The following is a 19,816-nucleotide window of genomic DNA, read 5'->3' as shown; positions in this document are numbered from 1 at the left end:
TAGGAAACCAAAGCCCTCTCAGTGGCACCATCATCGGAGATGTTGGTTCACTTCCTCGATGCATCATTTCCTCCTAGGACCATGGCCTGCAACAGGGAGCATGGAGGAGAAGCCTACGTGAGCCCCTGACCCCTGGAGCCTGACCCCCGGAGCCTGACCCCCAGAGCTCTGTAGCCACTCATGACCCAGTCCAGATTACTCCTGGCCAAGTCATTTTTTCCCACATGAATGAGGAGCATGTGGTAGCAGTCAGAGGGCTTGATGAGCCTGGGGATCTTCTCCGCAACATCTCAGATATGGGCCCTACACTGATTATGGTCAAGTTATTGGCCACTTCAGGACAATTTCTGATATCGTCAATTTTCTTTCTATCAGTGCCAGTCCGATATCAGACAGATGCATTGGTGCACCTCTACTACATATACTTGCACCACAGCACCATGTGCTTTTAAAACCACTTGGCGCTGCAGCACATACAGTTGTATAAGCAGTAAAATGTGCATCAGTGCTAAGAAAATGGCAGCAGCGTGCTTTTGAACTAAAACACATTGAAAGTGTTTTAGTTCAAAAGCTCACCACTGCTATTTTCTGTGCACTGGCATGCATTTTGCCATGTATACAATTGCATGCAACACAGCACAGTGTGCTTCAGCTCGTGTGTGGAGCAGACTTGATGAATCAAGTCTGCTCCAATGTGTTGGATCTCTGATTTAGAGTAACTAAATCAGAGAAATAGAGCAAAAGATTCCTTGAGCTTCAACTCATCTCATGAGGTGCTCATTTAATTAGACAGAATCTGAAGAAGTAAATTTATGCTAATGAAAATTTATATAGCTCCAATGTAGTTAGTTTGTAAGGTGCACATCTACCCTGTCTTCTTGGTTATTAAAGTTATCTGTGAATTGTGCACCATTTTTATACTCTACTGCCACAGAAAGGGAGATGGACAGTTTTGTAACCTGAAGGCCACACTGCATATGAAAAGTGTGAAAGCTTGGACAGTGTCTCTTGCACCAAAATGCAAGACAATGGCTGGGGCAAGACTGGGTTGTGGTAACAAGACTGCCAGAGGAAAATCAAACTCTGCTAATGGCTTGCAACCCATTAAGCACTGAGACAGTAGAGTGCTTGTGGTATCCAATACTAAACCCATGCCATAAAATAATAAAAGTGATAGTTAAAACTGTTGACAGAGACCTGACACATTCATCACATGTATGTATCTAAGAAAGCCAAAGAAAAGGCTGAGCCAGTGTAACTAGAGAAGGCAAGGAAACTACATATGCATTTCAACTGAACTAGCAACTAAGGAAGACAAAAGACTAAATACGCATCTCAAAAGAAACCTGTAAGAGGTACAGGAAAGATGTCCTGTACATGATATGCTTACATTTCTCAAAACAGGCATCCAAAAGTGTTACAAATGTCTCAATCATTCAATGTATGTCTGGAGTTTTCTAAATAGACTGGTACTGGTACAAGCTATTGCAAATTTTCCCCATTGAAAAACAAATACCTAAAGACAGGTCTGGTAACCAATGCCTCTAAGCATCCTGTTTCACCACTCAAGACCTGTATAATTGCAGGGGCTGTAGAGAAACACAAGTCTTCACACCTAGATAAATCCAAAAACAGGAGCCAGGCAATTTAATAGTTGTAATATGATGGTCACCCTTTTCCTCTGTGTTTTGTTTGGACTTAAATCAGCCATCAAGGAAAAATGCTTTGAAGCTATACAATTAAACAATATAAGAACTAAACAGATTTTCCAGCAAGGTGTGTGCAGTCCAGGGAAGACCAAGAAGCCATCCTGCCACCCAGCCGATAAGCAAAGGATCCACGCTGTGAGACTGTACAAGAAACATAAGGAAAAACTTCTTTACTGTCCCAGTCCCAAGGGGCTTGAAAAGACTCTGTCCAGAGGTGGTGCAAGCACCTACTCTGAATATTTTCAAAAAACACTGGGATGCCTATCTTGCTGGAATCATTTCACCCCTGCTGACTTCCTGCCCTTTGGGCAGGGGGCTGGACCCAATGATTTTGTGACGTCCCTTCCACCCTAGCGTCTATGAAATCTATAAAATCTATGAAGAACTGCTTTCTACCTGCATTGGGTAAAGATCTCTTTGCAGCTAAGATAATACAAGGACTAATAGCTCATTTTCTATTGGGAAAGAGTCTTTTCTGTCATTTAGTTTTGTAGCTTGTTGGTAGTTTTAAAGCAAGCCTTTCTACTATTCATCAATGGAGTGTTGTGTCAATTTTTAGAATACAAGGTTTAAAAACCCACTTTCTAAGTGCAACAATTAAAGTTATCTGTGAATTGTGCACCATGATTATACTCAAGTGCCACAGAAAAAGAGATGGACAGTTCTGCAATCTGAAGGCCACACTGAATCTGATGGTTTTACAAACAGTTATGTACTGCTCCAGGCATCAGAACATCTTATATTGTAATGGGGGTTTTTTTGGTACAATATTATCAGAAAGACCAGGGTCCCAACACAGTGAAGTGACACTAGTCATATTTTTTCAGCACTGCTATAAATAGAACATACATGTAATCACAGTAATAAATCTTATTACACGCTGGGGACCGATGCCTAATGATTAGGCTAAAAGGACTAGTGGAGAAGTAGAGAAACTGAAATCATAGTAGTTCAGGCAAGATGGCACCCATTATACTAACTTGTTTGAGAAATTGTAATACAGGCAGTCCTCAGACTTACGATGCAATTGGTTCCTGAAAACCATGTGTTAAGTCGAAACATCGTAACTCGGAATCAGTTTTCCCATAGGAACAACGTTGTAAATGGGAGATTGGTTCCTTTAGGACACTGGATACAGCTGTGTCCAGCTGGTAAGTCTGGTTTGGTGAAAGGGGAGGTAGGGCAAGTTGCTTATCTGGCGGATCCTGCTGCTCATCTGGGAGGGCATGGTGGGGGGGCGTGTGCCCCCGGATCTGCACCGGGTGGGGCATGCAGGGCTGGGGCTGCATCGGACTGCGCTGAGAGCAGGGTGGGGAAGGGCAGGCGTGGGATGAGGATGCTGTGCTACATCCAGACAAGCGGCGCGTAGTGGCAGGAGCCGCCCCCCACCCCCCTAGACAATCTGTGGCTCCGTCCCATACCTGCCCTGCCCCAGCTGAGCGAGCAGCAGCAAGGCATGGGGGCAGGGGGAGGCGTGCACTCCTGGATTGAGGCGGGTGCAGAGTGGGGTGGGGCCATAGTTCCCCCATAGGCCCCGGCACCCGCCTGGAGCACAGCCTAGCACAGCCCCGGCCCCCCAATACCCTGCTGCTGCTTGCCCAACTGTGGCAGGGCAGACGCAGGACGGTGCTTGTCCAGGGAGTGGGGAGGAATGGCTCCTCCCACTGTGTACCGCTAGTCTGGAGGTAAGCCCTGTCCCACCCCAGCTAAGCAAGCCCCTGCTCTCAGCGCAGCCCCGACCCTGCCTGCCCCATGCAGATCCGGGGGCACACGCCTCCCACCATGCCCTCCCGGATGAGCGGCGGAAGTTGCCAAGTGAGCAACTTGCCCCAGCCTCACCACAGGGGGCCTTGATCTGCCCTCCTCTCCCGCCCTTCCACCACACCAGACTTACCAGCTGGACACAACTGTGTCCAGGATCGTAAAGTCGAAGCCCAGGTCAGAAGATTGAAACAGGGTGTCAATTTATAAACAACTTAAGTGCCGTTCGTTGTTAATTTCAGGAGTCGTAAGTCGAGGACTGCCTGTTTTGTTCAGGTTACTGATAGGTTCTGTACAACGTGCTGTAACACCCCCAAGAACGGGTCAATGAAAGGAGAACGCTACTACCCAGAACAAAACTGGCTGCTTGTTTAGGAAGGTTTAGTTAGGGATGGCCCTGCCTTAAGCAGGGTGTTGGACTCAGTGGTGCCAAGTACATGAGGGTCTGAGGGCCCTGGCCCTCCTTGGCAAGAGGACTATCACCTGAAATGCGTAAAGCTTTCCACATGTCCATCATCTTATGCCCCCTGGCAAAAATAAAAGTTGGTGCCTATGGTTGGACTAGATGACCTTGAAAAGTTTCTTCCTACCCTACTTTTCTATGATTCTAAGTTAATCACTATTGATTTTTAAAGTTGCAAATGTAGCTCTTGTTTCTCTCATCAGATCATTTGTGAGCCCATCCTGCTCTGAGTGAATCCAAGGTTCACTCATAGTTTGAGATGAGCAAACTCATATTTTGAGATGAGCAGTTTTCATAAGTATATGTGCCTATTGATAACATGTGATTGGCAACTACATGATACAGTTTTATTGTACCTCCAAAAACTTTTAAAACAAAAGAATAATGAACGGTGACGCAGTCAATCTCCTGGTTGTATGAATGTGTGCCAATCAGCTGTTTCTGAACTGTCACAGGAAACAGAAGTTTCTTTGCTTGCTCTCTTAATCCCTCTTCAGTCAACAGTTGACCTAAAAATGCGGTCTTAGGTTTCTTTTCAAGACCATTCTCCAAGTGCTAGTTTTCCTGTTACCCCTGTTTCTGTTGCTTGGTTGCTTGCTGTCCATCCTGACTCTGTCCGAGATGCATAGTTACTTTGTTCTCTTGTTTATTCCCATACTTCATACATTATTTTGTTCTTTTTAGAGGTGCACCGATAAATCGCTCCAATATTGGATTGGCACCAATATAAAGAAAATTTTCTGTATCAGAAATTGGCCTGACACAGCCAATAATTTGTCTGATAAATGCCCAAGTGTGCACGCAGGCACAGCGCAGCACATAGGTAGTGAGGAGCAGAGCTGGCAGCATGGAGTGCTGCATGCAGCTGGTAAGTCTGGTGTGGTGCAAAGGGAGATGGAACAGGAGTGGGGAGGGAATGGCCATAGGGGGGCAGATCAAGGCCCCTGCAGTGAGGGAGGGTGTGGGGTTGGGGCAGGGGCTGCCCAGCTGGGGCCTTGGATGGATGTGGGACAGAGGTGCAGCTTGTTGGTGGGGGTGCGGCTCCCGCTGCTGCACAAAGCTCATCTGGTGCTCATCTGGCGACTCCTGCTGCTGCTCCCGCCTCTTGTCAGGTAGGGCGTGGTGGGGGGAGGCGCGTATGCCCCTGGATCTGCACAAGGCGGGCTGGGCTAAGGCTGGGCTCCTCCCAACTGGGCAAATCTGGGGGACACACGCCACCCCCCCGGACAAGCAGCAGCAGGAGCTGCCAGACAAGCACCGGATGAGCTGCGCGCGCTGGCAGGAGCCGTGCCTCCCCAGTGAGCGGCGCCTCCCCTCTGTCCTGTGCCTGCCCTGGCCCTGGCCCCAGCCCACAGCTGCAGCCCACCCCACGCAGATCTAGGGGGCACATGCCACCCCTACCCCCTGGGAGATCCGCTTGCTGCTCTGTCCCCCGCCCCTCCCCGCCCTGGCTGGTCAATGCCTGCCCCAGCCCCAGCCCCATTCCCTCCTTTCACCGCAGGGGCCTTGATTTGCCCTCTCACACCCCTTCCCACCCCTCTCCTTCCACCAAACCAGACTTACCAGCCCTATCAGAAATTGGATCGGTATCGGCGGATATGCCTCCTAAAAAATCGGTTATCTGTATAGGCCTCAAATATCTCTATTGGTGTACCCCTAGTTCTTTTACTGTAAACCGCCCCGCGCCTTTGTTTAGGAGGGCAGCATATTAATCTGATAAATAAATACATGCATGTAGAATAGACCTGGGACCCTGAGAGCAGAATAGGGTGTGCATGCTGGATTGCTGTGTTGTAACGAATGCCTAGCTCTGTTGTAGTGTATTAGACCCCATCTACACATCTGCTGCATCCTTAAGATCACATGTTTTAGTAGGTCTTTTGGGGCACTTTTATTAATAGCTGATTGGATTAGCTATTAGATAAAAGCACCAAAAAGCCCCATTGAAATACCCAGTCTATATAGATGCTGGGGAGCTGGATTGAAGTGCTGCTGCTTCCAGTAAAGCTTCTTTTTTTGCGGGGGGGGGGCGGGTAATATCTGCAAACAGCATTATGCTTAATACAGAATTAACTTGTACTCGGGTCTTGGGTTCTGACTCAACTACACGTACAATTTATTCGTGGCTTAAGAAAACAAGAAATGAGCCACAAAGTTATTTCAAAACAAACGTGTAATAGCTGTGCTTCCTTATTACGCCATTATCTGAACGTATAGCCAGCTGCCGGGGGCTCCCGGCTGCGGGCTCTGCCAGCCTTACTCTGTGCGGGGCCCCTAACCGGGAATGCAGAACAGCGTTTGGCCCCCGAATGCTGCCGTGCAAGTAAAGCGCGGACACCGCGCTCCAGTACTGTGACGTGGGGGTGCGTAGAAGGTTGCTGGACCTGTGACTGCGGCAGTGGCCCCACCCCGCGCTCACCCCCCCAAGGCTGCGGCCAACATAGAGGGCCAGCGACGCTCTCCTGGGTTGGGCATTTCCCAGGGGCCTCCGAGCGGCCTGCTCTCAGGTCGACACTGCGGCGCAGCCGGCGGGGGCGCTGTGGGACAGCCCCTGCGTCGACCCGTACCGAGCGGCCGGGCAAGGAGTGGTGCTTCCTGTTTGGCTCCGAGAGGCAGGAGCAGCTATGGCGGCGGCGGCCTCGAGGTTTGGCGGAGGCGGCCGGCGGGGGGCCACCAACATCCTGGCTCAGCTTCGGCATGGGCAGCTTAGCGGCCACGGCCTGACTCGGGGGGCGCAGGTACGGCGGGCCTGGCGGGGGCGGGGCTGTGGAGGCTGCGGCGCCCCGCGGGCGGTGTGATGGTGGCGGGGGTTGGGGCCTACATGATTTGGGCCTCGGAGCGGGGGGCGCTCTCGCGAGCAGAGCTGCGAGCGCTGAGCGAGGCCGTGTGCGGCCGCTTTGGGCTGCCTCGGGTGTAGGGGGGTGGGAAGCGCCGCTAGCTGAAGGCGTGTCATGTCAGGGAGGGCGTCTGGAAGCCGCGGAGGACGAGGGTCATTGCTGCTGAGGCTTGTGAGCTTCCTCTTCCTCCTGCAGCTGGTCAGGGGCTGGTCCCGGAGCCATGGTTCAGAGCAGCCCGGCTCTTTTGCCCACTTCTTCTGCACTCCAACCTCTTGCTCTTCCGGCCCCGTTCTGCTGCTGCCTCTGACTCGCAGCCCTCCTGCCTCGGGGGACATGCCAAGCCGGAACTTTTGGCCCAAGCAGGGAAGATTTTCTGCGATGCCCCCAGCCCTGTGCAGAAGGTTGCATGTTCCCCCTTGGCTGAGGTGTGGACTTCCATGCAGGATGCTGTTAAATCTCCTTGTGACTTTACATGCAAGCCAGGGAAAGTGCTGAGCAGCAGCCCAGGGCTTGTGTCCTGTGTGAGTGCGGAAAAGAGCCTCCAAATCTCCCAAACTACCAGTTCTATTAGTGACCTCTTGGGCTTTCTGGGGCATAAATCCACCCCTCCCACTCAGACGTGGGTGTGTGGGGCTGTTTTGTTTGCTTGCTCTCGTGTGGTGCAGGGGCATCCACTGGCTGATTTAGATACAGTCAAGGAGCAGTGGGAACTAGATTTGAAGTTCTCTGCTTGCTGTTCTCTCAGCACCCTACTTGTTAACCTTTGACCCCTGTTCCTGTTCAGTTTCTCATGACTTGTCCGATGAAATCTGTTTTATACCACAAGTATCGGCCTTACCTGGATCCCAGGCCACATCTGGACCACAGGACTCCTTGCAAGCTGGATCCAGCCCATGGTCTGAGGGCTACCACAGTGGCTACCATGGTGGTGGCCACACAGGGTCCAGTGGAGGTGAGACAAGCTTGCCACCAATGGCCATGTACTTTGGGGCCAAAAGGACCCTGGAGTATGTAGGTCACCCCCCCCCCCCCCAACTCCTGGTGCTTGCTGGCAGCCCAGTAAGTCAGATAGAGAGGCTTCTTGGACTGAGTCCAGCTCATGCACCATGTGTTTAACACCCATGTTATATGTTTAGTAGTGGCCTCCATCCAGCCATTGAGGGGGACTTGTAGTTTCTTGGTGTGTCCAGACCTACTGTGCCTGTGTACAAATTGTCTTTTCCCAGCCCAGTTTGTACTGCAAGACAGCAGAACAGTATTAGGAGCAAAGAACTGTCCTCAGAATCCCCCATAAGCAAGAGAATGAATTTATACCTTGCTATTTTGTTTTCTCTCTTTCCTTGAAATTCAGGATGTAAGGAGACTGATGGAGAAGGGCCAATATAGAAATCACAGAAATGCTGCCCTGTGGTGGTGTTTCGCTTGGAGGTGAGGATAGAGGGTGCTTCCTTTTCTGAATAGAAAAGAAGCTCTGATTGGCACTTCAAATTAATCCAAAATGTCAAGAGTTAAGTGCATGTGTTGATTTATTCAAGCATGTAACCTGGTGGCCTTAGTGGTGAGTAGTAGTGTAATTCTGAAATGAAAGAGAAAGGCTAACTGCATTTTTCATTTAAGTAACACTGATCAGAACTTTTATGAAATTGCTATTTTCCACTGTTGATGATCCCATGGAACATTGAGACTGAAATCAGTTTCTTGACTTGGACTTTGCTTGCCCTGTGTGTGTTGGCTTTCTGTGAGCTTTTTATTAGTGCTGGGCTTCTGGCTGATTTTAATGCAAAGAAAGTAGCATTAAGCTGGAGGAAAAAGCACAAAAAACTATACATAGGAACCTACTGAAATTGTGATTTCACTATCTTCATGGAAACTGCGATTTTAGGCAGGCCCCCCCCGGAGAGGTGCAGACTCCCCAGGGAAAAAAAACAAAACTCACCAAAAATAAAATGCAGGCCCCCTTTGGAGAGCCAGCAGTCCTTATGGCCACTGTGACTCAACTACATAGCATGCTGGGGGAGGGCAAGGGGGAGCTGCTGGCATGGCAAGATGGCTGCCGCTCCCACCCATTGCTTGATTTGCTGAGGGCTGTCTGCCATATGCCTCCCCCGCCCCCAATCACCTGCAAGGGGTGGGATTGTATGATGGGCAGCCCTTGCAGCTAACCAGGCCCCTCAGCCAATCAGAGGTGTGACAGGGCCTGTCACACTCCACCCACAAAAATGGCTGCCAGGCCCATGGTCTGCTCATGAAATTGGCTAGCAGCTATCTCAACTTCAATAGACCCCAAATTATATAGACTTTGTAAGCTGTGTTTAGAAGGAAGGGCATGTTCTTTGAATCTGCTGTCCTGATGTGACTTCACTGGGTAAAACTATTAAAAGAACCGAGGTAGACTAACAAACTGAAGCTGTCTCCTTGGTATACCACATTTCCTGTCAGTAAAGGAATTGGAGCATTTTGATCACTGAATAGTGTTTATGAGCAATGATGGATACAAGATTTGTTTACATAATTTTAGGCCTCAATACCTATTTTATAATATAGAGGTTGGGCTGGATAGAGCCTATTGATAATATTCCTTGTGGCTTACCTGCAGTACTGTCCATTCTAAGGAAAATAACAAATCAATAACAAATCACTAGTGAAAAGTTGTTGGCCTTGTGCATGTGTTTTCCTTGAGGTTTTCTGATAATTTAACTTTGATATTGTCACTTTAAAGTGAACAATTTCCACAAGATTGTTTTTTCACTGTAATACATTATGGTTATGATTCATGTCCTGTGCATTATCTGCCATAACTCACATCTCATTTTATACTGATTTAAGTAAAATGATCAAATACTTGTTTGACAAGGGGGACTACAACAGAATGTTCTAACATACTAGATACCTGCTTACCTTCTTCTGTGATCTTAGCTTTATGTGTACCTGAGAAGCCCAAGCGGCAGTGTTACTGAATTTTTGGTCAGTGCTTTAAAAAAATGTTTGCAGCAACTGGTTGAGCAAGTACCTGGAGCTCCAGTTACTCAGGATACTTGTTCAGAATTTTTGTTGCCCACTATATCTCTTATTTCATTATGTTTGCTTTCTGTAAAACTTTCAGCTCAACCTGGCTGCATTGAGAGGCTCCATCCAGTCTGAAGATTCAAGCTCCCAATGCTTGTTAAATGCTATAAGAACACTTTTGTTAAATGGTTTAGACTGAGGGAGAAATTTAATTGCCTGACAGGTTTCAGATTAAATGGTACTGTGTTGGAAGTCACTGAGGGTATTAAAAACAGTTTTAAAGGAACAGTATTAAATACTACTGTATGTTGTTATATGTTCTCCTGCTTGGACTCAAGAGATGCATATAGTATTCATGCAAGAATACAGGAGGCACCTTTACTTTCTAATCTGTCACATTTTCTTTCATGGTGAATTTTGCTGGAGTAAATGAGCAGTTTCCTCTAAATTGCAAGGTTTAGATTTCATCTATGAATGATTCGAAGCTGATTTGGATATGTTATAGATATATTTAAATATCACTATTCTGCTTTTCTGATATCACTCTGAAATCTTTGTTTATGAGTCGTGTAAAACAACTTGATATAGCTGCATTTCTTGGTGCGTGTGTGTGCATGTGCTTTTGTTTTGTTTGGACAATTTATTTTATGCTTGTTAAACAGTCTCTAGACATCACTTGCCTCATTTAATTTCACATTATTACAGTGTTCTATATATATGGACAGAGACAGGGTTAACTGTCAAGCCTGCTTCAGAACAGAGATTTCCACAACTCTCCACTCCCCAGGATCCTCAACTTCACACCTCTGCCAGGAGGTGTCCAACAAGCAAAGGATGCAGTCTCTGAAAGCCTATAGTTAGCAGGCTAAAACCAGTGTCTTGGCTTCCTGAGATCTGTAAGGCAGTCCCTTTCATAGAGCAGTTGCAGTAGCAGTTGTAATATTGTAATTTGCCATGTCTGTCCGGAGCTCCCGGCTTAGGCTTTTCTAGTCACCCCAAGCCAACTGCCATCCTACGGGCTGACAGTTTGCCCCCAGCACCAGTTACCTAGCCCACCGAAGCTTCTCACTTGCCACGTCTTTGATGGAAATTTTAATCTTGGGGATTGCTGTTACTCCCAGTTCAGTGGTGTCTTCCTAATGTCGCTTGTTATCATGAGGATGTTGGGGCTCCACCTATTAAGGAGCCCCTCTGTATTAAGGAGGAATACCCAACCTTGTCAATTAACAAAGAATCAGAGGACGGGCACTCTGAAGTGCTTTGGATTAGAATACAAGGCAGTCAAGGGGAAGGAGACTTAACAGTGGGGGTCTACTACAGACCTCCCAGAGAGTGGTGGTGGATGGGTCATTTTCGACCTGGAGGGATGTGGGCAGTGGAGTTCCGCAGGGCTCCATCCTCGGGCCCGCACTGTTCAGTGACTTGGACAAGGAGGTAAAAAGCACCCTGTTCAAATTTGCTGATGACACTAAGATGTGGGTACGCTAGAAGGGAGGAATAGGCTACAGTCGGACCTAGACAGGTTACAAGGGTGGGCGGATGAGAATAGGATGGGATTCAACACCGACGAGTGCAAGGTGATGCACCTGGGGAGGAACAACCGGCACCATACCTACAGGTTGGGGAACTCTCTTCTTGTCAATACAGGGGCAGAAAAGGATCTTGGAGTCATCATTGACTCAAAGATGAGCATGGGCCGGCAGTGTGAGGATGCAGTCAGGAAGGCCAACCGTAACTTGTCATGCATCCACAGATGCATCTCGAGCAGGTCCAAGGAGGTGATACTCTCCCTCTGTGTGGCACTGGTCAGGCCGCAGCTGGAGTACTGCGTCCAATTCCGGGCGCCGCACTTCAAGAGGGATGTGGACAACATGGAGAGGGTCCAGAGGAGGGCCACTCATATAATCAAGGGGCAGCAGGGCAGGCCTTATGAGGAGAGGCTAAGGGACCTGAACCTGTTCAGCCTCTAGAAGAGAAGGCTGAGAGGGGGTCTAGTGGCCTGTTACAAACTAGTCAGAGGGGACCAGCAGGCACTGGGGAAGTCCCTGTTCCCCTGAGCACCGCCAGGAGTGACCAGGAGTAACGGTCACAAACTGGCAGAGGGTAGGTTTAGGCTAGATATCAGGAGGCGCTACTTCACGGTCAGGGCAGCTAGGATTTGGAACCAACTTCCAAGAGAAGTGGCGCTGGCACCTACCCTGGGGGTCTTTAAGAGGAGGCTAGATGTACACCTTGCTGGGGTTGTTTGACCCCAGTACTCTTTCCTGCCATGGCAGGTGGTCGGACTAGATGATTTACTCAGGTCCCTTCCGACCCTAGAAACTGTGAAACTATTAAACTGTCTTTTGATTAGACTTTCAGCTATGGGGTGGCAGTGGCTACAGCCACCCCAAAATTCACTGTAGCCACCCTGTAGCCCCCCTCCTAGCGTCACTGCCTCCCTAGCCCAGCCCATGTTCATCCTGCACATGAATCTGGGGGGCACATGCCTCCCCTGAAGTGTGTGCAGTAGTGGGAGCCACCTTCCCCCTCCGTGGATAAGTCATCTGCAGCTCCATTCTGTGCCCCACCCCACCTTGGTTGGGTAGCGCCAGTCCCAGTCCCACTTCCTCCCTCACTGTGGGGGCCTCAGTCTACCTGTTCCTCCCCATACCCCCCCACCGCCACAAACTTACCAGTCAGATGCTTCTCTCCACGCTTCCAGGCTGGGCTCCTGGCCAAATGCCTGCTGCAGCTGTGCACATGTAAATAGCATTTATCTATTATCAGTCACATCAGCCAAAAAAAGCCGATTGCTGGTAATGTCAATTTTCTTTCGGTGCTGATACAATATGGACCTATGTATTGGTGCACCTCTACACAAGTACAGTGTATTCCTGTACCTGAGTATCTGAAAGTTGTATCCTGAAACTCTACTCATCTTAATTAGTGTAGGGCAGTGGTCCCCAACATTTTAAGCACAAGTTCACTTTTTGAAATAAGGTGAAACCCAGGATCTACCTCAAAGAAAATGTAGAAATAACAGTCTATATTTATATTCATGTTATATAAAGCTGCTTAATATACGTAGGTATACATTTTCCCTACTTACCGAGTCTTAATGTATACCTACATATATCTGCCAGTGTCTTGAAGTTCGGGTTGTAGTTTGAAACAGCTAATCGGATGCAGTCCTGCAGATTGGCATCTGTGAGGTGGGTGCGATAGTGGACTTGATCATCTTCATTTGTGAGAACACCATCTCACACAGATAGGTGGGACCAAAGTAAGCTTTCACTTTAAAGCACAGGACAATAGAAGGGGGTACCTTTCTTGGTTTATGAGTCCCCAGAAATCACTGTCCCTTGATCTGGCTTTCAGCTCAGTGTCACTTTGCATTGTAATTATCTCCATATTAATTCCACTACTTTGTAAATCAAACACCTGATAGAATGTCATAGCCTCACCACCAAAGTCTACTGGAAGGAATGGATTTGAGATGCACGTGATGATTCATGTCTAATTCTTGAAATTGCCTGTTGAACTCCTCTGCTAATTTGGTCAGGTTTGCACAGAAAGTTTCTGGGTAGAACTATTTTTCTTTGTCTTCAGTTTTTTTCCAGTATTTTCACCAGACTCAGGAAGTGCTGCGACATTTTATGCTATAACTGGGAGGACCACAGACCCAGTTTCAATTTGAATGCATTCCCTGCACTGCTCATATGTGATAAGTCTCTGTCCTTTCCCTGCAGTTCTCAGTTCAGCTCATTCAATTTGGATGCTATGTCAGTAAGGAACCCAAAGTCTAGCAGCCATGTATTGTCTGACAGCTCATTGCACACTTTGTTCCTTGATTGTAGAAAAATAATGATTTCGGGCATTAGATCCAAAAAATCTTTGCAGAACTTTCCCCCTGCTTAACATCGGCATTGAGAAGCAGCTTGCCATGAGCAGCATCCACTTTGTCAAGTAAGGATTTAAGCAAGCAGAACTGAAGGGCTCTTACTCAAATCAAGTTTACAATTCTGACAATGCTTTTCATTACATGTGAGGTGTCCATAACTTTACTTACTAGTGCTTGTTGGTGGATTATACAATGGTAATTCACAAACGAAGGAAAAGCAGAATCATGTATGAAAAATGCAACAAAGCCTGCATTTGTGCCAAGCATGGCAGGTGTACCATCTGTTGTGATCAAAACGAGTTTCTTGATTGGATTGTTTTTTTTTCAAGCACGTACTTTTGAATTCCTTTTGCTGTCATTATTTCCTCTTTGTTTTTAAAGTCTAAATAAGGAGTCCCCTGCTACAGTCATTACGTCTTTAAATACTTCTCTGTCCATGAACGATTTCTTGTGTTTTGCCAGCAGGTGGCAAACATGAAACGATGCTTCAGTAGAGACATTCCCTTTTGCTGCTGGTTTAGTAAAAAATTACTGTTGAGCTTTCAAAACGGGCTTCAATTCACTTACTTTCACGCTATTCAAGGGGAAACTGTCCCTGAATTTGCCATGCATTGTTGTATGGTGTTTTCCTAAATTCTCCTTTTTACTTACTGATATACTTGTGTGACATAGAAGACATCTGCACTTATCTTTCAGTGTTGTGAATAGAAATTCACTTTCCCATTCCAAATGGAAGTTGTAGGTTTTTCGTTTCTTTTTAGATAGCCTGGGTTCATCACTTATTGTTAATGCTAGCTAGCTCGGTATGTATTTTTTTTATTAACATAAAAGGAGAAAATAGGAAAGCACTAGATACTACTGTAGTCTATAGGAAACACTTCTAAGTGGTAAACTTGTGCTGCACACAATAAGCTTTTTTCTTTTTTTCCACTCCTGCACTTGTAACCAATTCTGCATTTGCCTGGAGCATGCAGGCTACAGATAGTAGCTCTGCCCTGCCTCCAGAGCAAGCTGCCCCCATCCCAAGTTCCCAGTGGCTCCAGAGCAGCCCCCTGCACTCATAGACAGTGGAAGGTTGGGGCTAAGGGGCCTCAGCCCCCACCCACAAACATGGGACAGCGGGTAGGGCTGCAGGCTTCCAGTGGCTGCAGTCGGGGGGGAGCGTGCGCACAGCCTGGCATGCAGATCACTGGTTGCCCTGCACAGCAGGCAAGTACCAACCTATTTTGTGAAGGAGAAGGGACGGGGGGAAAGAAGCAGATTGAAGCCTCTGCAGTGAGGGTGGGAGTGGGGCAGAAGTAGGGATTGGGGTGAGTGGGGCACCAGCCAGGCTGGGTGGTGGGATGATTGGAACCCGGGAGGCTCATCCAGGGGCATGGGGGCGAAGGGGGGGTTCCCACTACTGAACATTCCCCGGTGGAGGCCCAGGGGCCATGTACCCTCCCAGTCTGTGCATGGCGGAGGCAGCTGCCGCTGTGCACTGGGCTTTATGCCCCCAACCCCACTTATATTGAGCAGTTGAATCTGGTACCAGTTTTAAAATATTCCATACAATACAAAATATGCCAGGCAAGTGGTAAGCAAGGGGCTGGCGGTTTTTTTTTTTTTTTTTAAAAAGAGGAATTGGGTAATAGACCCTAATGTGGCAAGGTAGTGACGATCACTCTCTTTTTTAGTAGTCTCAGATTCCAGTGTCTACAAATGCAGTCTAGTAGGTTGTCTTGTCTTTTCAATTGTCACTCTAAGAGAAGAACCCAATAAACCTTCTGTTCTTTTCTCTCTTACTTTGTTCCCATGTGACAGTTGCATGGAATTAACAGCAGTTTTCTTTCTAGTGGAGTGTTATGCATAAATATCAGTATCAGCTTTTATTTGATAAAAACAGTATTTAATGCAACTCCTGGAGCATCTCAAAATTTCTATGGGAAGCAACCACCATGTAGTAGAGGGGTTCTGAGATGGTACATGTTGGGACCTAGAAATGAAAATGTTTTCTTTTTTAGAATTCCTTTTAGTTTTTGTTCTAAAATACAGCCTTAGACCCCAGATTGCTTTTTTTTTCCTCAGTAAGGGTCTCTTCACATACTCTTCTTTGCATGATCATTTTCGCTGAGATTCTGAATGAACCTAAAATATTGTGGTTTCCTGATGCTACTTAATGTGCAACTCTGGTATTCCTGCCACCTGCTGCAGAAATGAGATGTGATCCTTCTTGCACACATAGGCCAGGTACAGAAGTTGTGCTTATTGTGTGGTAGACATGAAGAAAGCTTTCTACAGCCATAACTGAACAAATGGTCAAGGCACACAGAGTGCTGTAAAAATGGCAGATCCCACTCTAAAATACCCCTGGATGGATTTCAGACTGTCATAATGAATATCTGCACCAGATCGTATCATGACTCATGGTAGGTTACATCCCTCTGACATACCATGGAGTACTGTGGCAACTGTCTCATCTCCCTTGCTAGGCAGCAGTTTAGCCTAGGTTGGAGCTTGTCCCCAAGTCCACCTGCATCCTCCCTCCGATTATTATAGATCCATCCACACAAAAAAACTTGCCTCTTGCTTAATTTCTCTTATTGCATGTCATGGGTGCAGGTCAGCAAGTGCTAAATATGGGTGTGCTGTTATTTTGCCTTTCCTCACTGTTAACCTGTCTTAAGAACTGATTCATCTACTTATTTTTGGCATAGAAGTTCCGTAATGGAAGTACAACATGTACTTGAATGTGCCTAACGTCTACATCAGCTTGCCTATGCATACCAATATGTAGCATCACTACTTTCTAACTTGTTCAGGGAAACCAAATGCATGTGTAAAACGTAGATTGTGAGAAGTACTTACACTGCCTGTGTTCAATATGGGATGCAAGACCAGAAACCCATGAGTTTTGCTCACAGACATGGAGTCACAGGAATCTTGGATGCATTAAACAGAGCGTGTTTCTCTGTTGCTGTGTCTTATAAGCAATTTCTAATAATTCTGGTCACTTGTGTAATGGCTTGAAACTATGTAATAGAAAGCTGGTTGAGACAGTCTGTTACAGATTTTGAGGTATGCTGCCGAGTGTCCTGTAGATATCTACATAGGGCAGCTAGGTCCAGGAACTCTGGTTTTGTCAAATTCCCACACTGTTTATTAGTTACTGTTTTCCAGTTGCTGCATTTCCTTGCTATATGGATCGTATTATCCAGTGGCCTTGCTAGCCTTAATGTAGTGTTCCCTTCTTAGAGCAACTGCCCGTTAAAAAAAACAAACAAACAAAAAAACTCTGGCACACAGGGGTGGACAGTTATTTCAGCTGGAGAGCTGTTTAATGAGCTTTGGTGAGCTGTTGAGGGCCACAAAGGTAACCCCCCTTGACAGGTGCCCCATCCCATGATCACCATCTTGGGACCAGAAATCCCACTCTTAACCCTGACCTTTGCCAATGGCAGTCCCTCCCCTTTCCTCTGGAAGTACTCTTTTTAGGAGAGGACTGTTGCCATCTTGGAACCAAAAAAATAACCAAACTGTATACTAAAAGTCAAACACCTACTATAACACATTTTGGTTTTATTACAAAAAATATTTTTGTTATGATTTGTGTTTGCATAGTATATATAGATATGATTGCATGATAACTCAAAAATAAAGTCTTGCTCTTGTATCTTGTGTGGGGGGCGTGGAGGGTTTAAGAGGGGGTATGACTGTGTGTGCGGGGGCATAGGATATGTTGGGGGGTTGGGGCAGGGTGTTTGGTATGCAGCAGGGTGGGGAACCCCATGTCATGTAGCTCCCACCGCTAGTGACAGCAGCAGCAGGAGGTGGTAAGCCCTCAGGGCTCTCGTGGCCCATGCAGAGCTTCATGTGGTGACAAGGAGCAGCAGTGGCAGCAGGAGCCCTGCCCAGAAGTTGCGTGCTGGCCAAAGATATGGGGTAGAAAAATTTCTGCAGAAAAATTTTCCAAAACACATGCACACGCACATGCTCTACCCATGCCTGCGCGTGCACACACAGGCTCTGCTCCTGCCTACATGTGCACACACACACATCCCTATACCAGCATGGAGCCATGTGGTGCTGTAGCATGGTGGAGACAGGAAGCAGATATATATTTTTTTAAATTTTTAGGGGTCCCAGCGGTCAGATAGAATGGCCTGGCAGTTTTGGATCTGACCCACGGGTTGTATTTTGCCCACCCCTTGTCTAGAAGGTTCATAGCAGAGAGAAGCATGTAGTTTGTGATTTGGGCCTTACTGTAACAAGCAAAAGGAGACTAGTGAAATTTCAACATTACATTAGAATGATCATGTTTAATATAACCAAAGGTTGTCAACCAGGGGTGCGCATATCCCTAGGGATACTTGGGAAGTTCATAAGGTGGTTGCACATGGGTAGGATGCGCCCTGGGGCACAGCCGTGGCGTCTCCCTCAGCACGTTCTCACATGTTGCCTCTTACCTGGGGGAAGGAGTTGGGTGTGCCGGGTACCACGGGCTCTAGGCAGCACACCGCAGTGCACATTCCTGACTGCAGAGTTGCAGGGCAGAACACTTTTTAGTGCTTTATTTCTCATGGGAAATTTTCCATTTCTCAAGATATATTATTTCATAAAACTCATTAGTAACACAGAATGGATGCCAATACAATATTAGGGAAGCTTGGCAGTTTCAGAGTTGTAAGTAATGTTTTTCAGGTGATTATCCCTAGGAAGCGTGTGAGAGAGTACATATATATTTCATTGATTTGTAAACAGGAGGGTAAATACACTCACATAATAATCCAAACCAAAAATCAAGTTATGAAGTTACCTAATTGGCTGTGCAGGTCAAATCAAAACCAAAGCTAGAATTCTTATTTCATCTCAGACTGCAAGTGAAAGCAAAACCAAAACTAAAGCTATGATTATTTTTTGTTTCACTTTCAGTTCAGCAAACACACAGAGCAGTGTCTCATTTATTTTGCTGAGTTGGGGAAGTTGGAAGTGTTTGCATAAGATCTGTTACTTTTTTAGTGCTTTTGGTTTCAAGTAGTCAAAATAATAATGCCTAATCAGAGAAAAGCCTAGCGTGTAGCATCATTATAGTGAAGTTCAGGCCACTGAAGGAAGGAAGAAAGTAAGTTGGTAGATGTAAATATTGTGGGCAGGAGTATGCCAACACTGCAACAAGAACGAAGAAACATTTAATAACGTGTAGAAACTGTCCTCAAAGAGTACAAGCCATATACAGAAAGCTAATACAACTAAGTGGTGGAACAACCAATCATCTGAGAAAAGTCTACTTCAGGAGTCCTATGTAAGTAAACAAATTAACATGTTAACCAATACGCAGTATAGACTAGCATATAATGTTTTACAACAATATAGAATTTTAAAAGTTGTTAATGCAACTCTGGACTATTATTTATTTATTTATTTAAAATATTTGTATCTTACTTTTCTGCTTGCACTAAGCACCCAAAGTGGCTTAGGCTTAACAATATATATTTTTAAAACTACGTAATAGATAAATAGCTAACTATTTCAACCCAGCAGGGCGAACCTAGTCCTCTGGCCGATGGCAGAGGCCAGACTATTCTTCTCTTTAGCTCTGCAGTCCCAGGGCAGCTGAGCAGCAAGTTGAGCAGCAGAGTGTTCTTTCCGGCAGGGAGGGGTAAAGCAAGCTCCTTGCTACTTCTCCTTCTCCTTCTGATGGATGAGGCCAGACTAGAATAGGTTAAAATAAAAATCTTTTCCCCCTTTTCTTGCAGGAACTTGGTAGCTCAAGTGAAATAGCAGATTTCCAAAAAATGGAAAGTGGAAATGCTTAGCTGCCAGGACTAGGGAATAAAAAACAGGATCCTGGCTTTCAAGATCACTGTCCCTAGATATGCGATCCATCGTGAGTAGCTGTTGAAGACAGTCAAGCTTTTTATCAAGCTTTGTGGACAAAATGTCAAAAGAAGATCAAGAAAAAGCAGATGAGACATAGTTCGAGCTGTATTTGCAAGTGGTACACACCTCTTTCCATAACTGAAAAATCAATACTGGAAGGAACATTACAAACTAATTTGCCCATCATATAAGTTACCATCATGTTATTGCTTATCACATTCTTTCTTAGATAGAGAGCATGACAGCATTCAAACAATGGTTATTCAGAGGATCGGTCAGGCAGAATCACTGACTCTGA

The 19,816-nt window shown here is 46.5% G+C and overlaps 1 protein-coding gene across 2 annotated transcripts in view; it reads left to right on the top strand.

Moving 5' to 3' along the window:
* Nucleotides 1–3,727: 3,727 nt before the first annotated feature.
* The window catches only part of TRPC4AP (transient receptor potential cation channel subfamily C member 4 associated protein), a 109,963-nt gene continuing 93,874 nt past the window's right edge, over nucleotides 3,728–19,816 (top strand). Inside the window, exon 1 of one of the 2 annotated variants that reach the window (XM_019539697.1) lies at nucleotides 3,728–4,801. In XM_019539697.1, coding sequence (XP_019395242.1) covers nucleotides 4,781–4,801 — 21 coding nt within the window. In that variant the 5' untranslated portion in view covers nucleotides 3,728–4,780. Of the gene's footprint in view, nucleotides 4,802–6,513; nucleotides 6,672–19,816 lie in introns of those variants that run through there. The other variant, XM_019539696.1, reaches the window with a different exon arrangement.

This window comes from Crocodylus porosus, unplaced genomic scaffold (genome assembly GCF_001723895.1).
Source record: "Crocodylus porosus isolate Cpor-Errol unplaced genomic scaffold, CroPor_comp1, whole genome shotgun sequence".
NCBI classification, from domain to species: domain Eukaryota; kingdom Metazoa; phylum Chordata; order Crocodylia; family Crocodylidae; genus Crocodylus; species Crocodylus porosus.
This window is presented reverse-complemented; position numbering and strand designations above follow the sequence as displayed.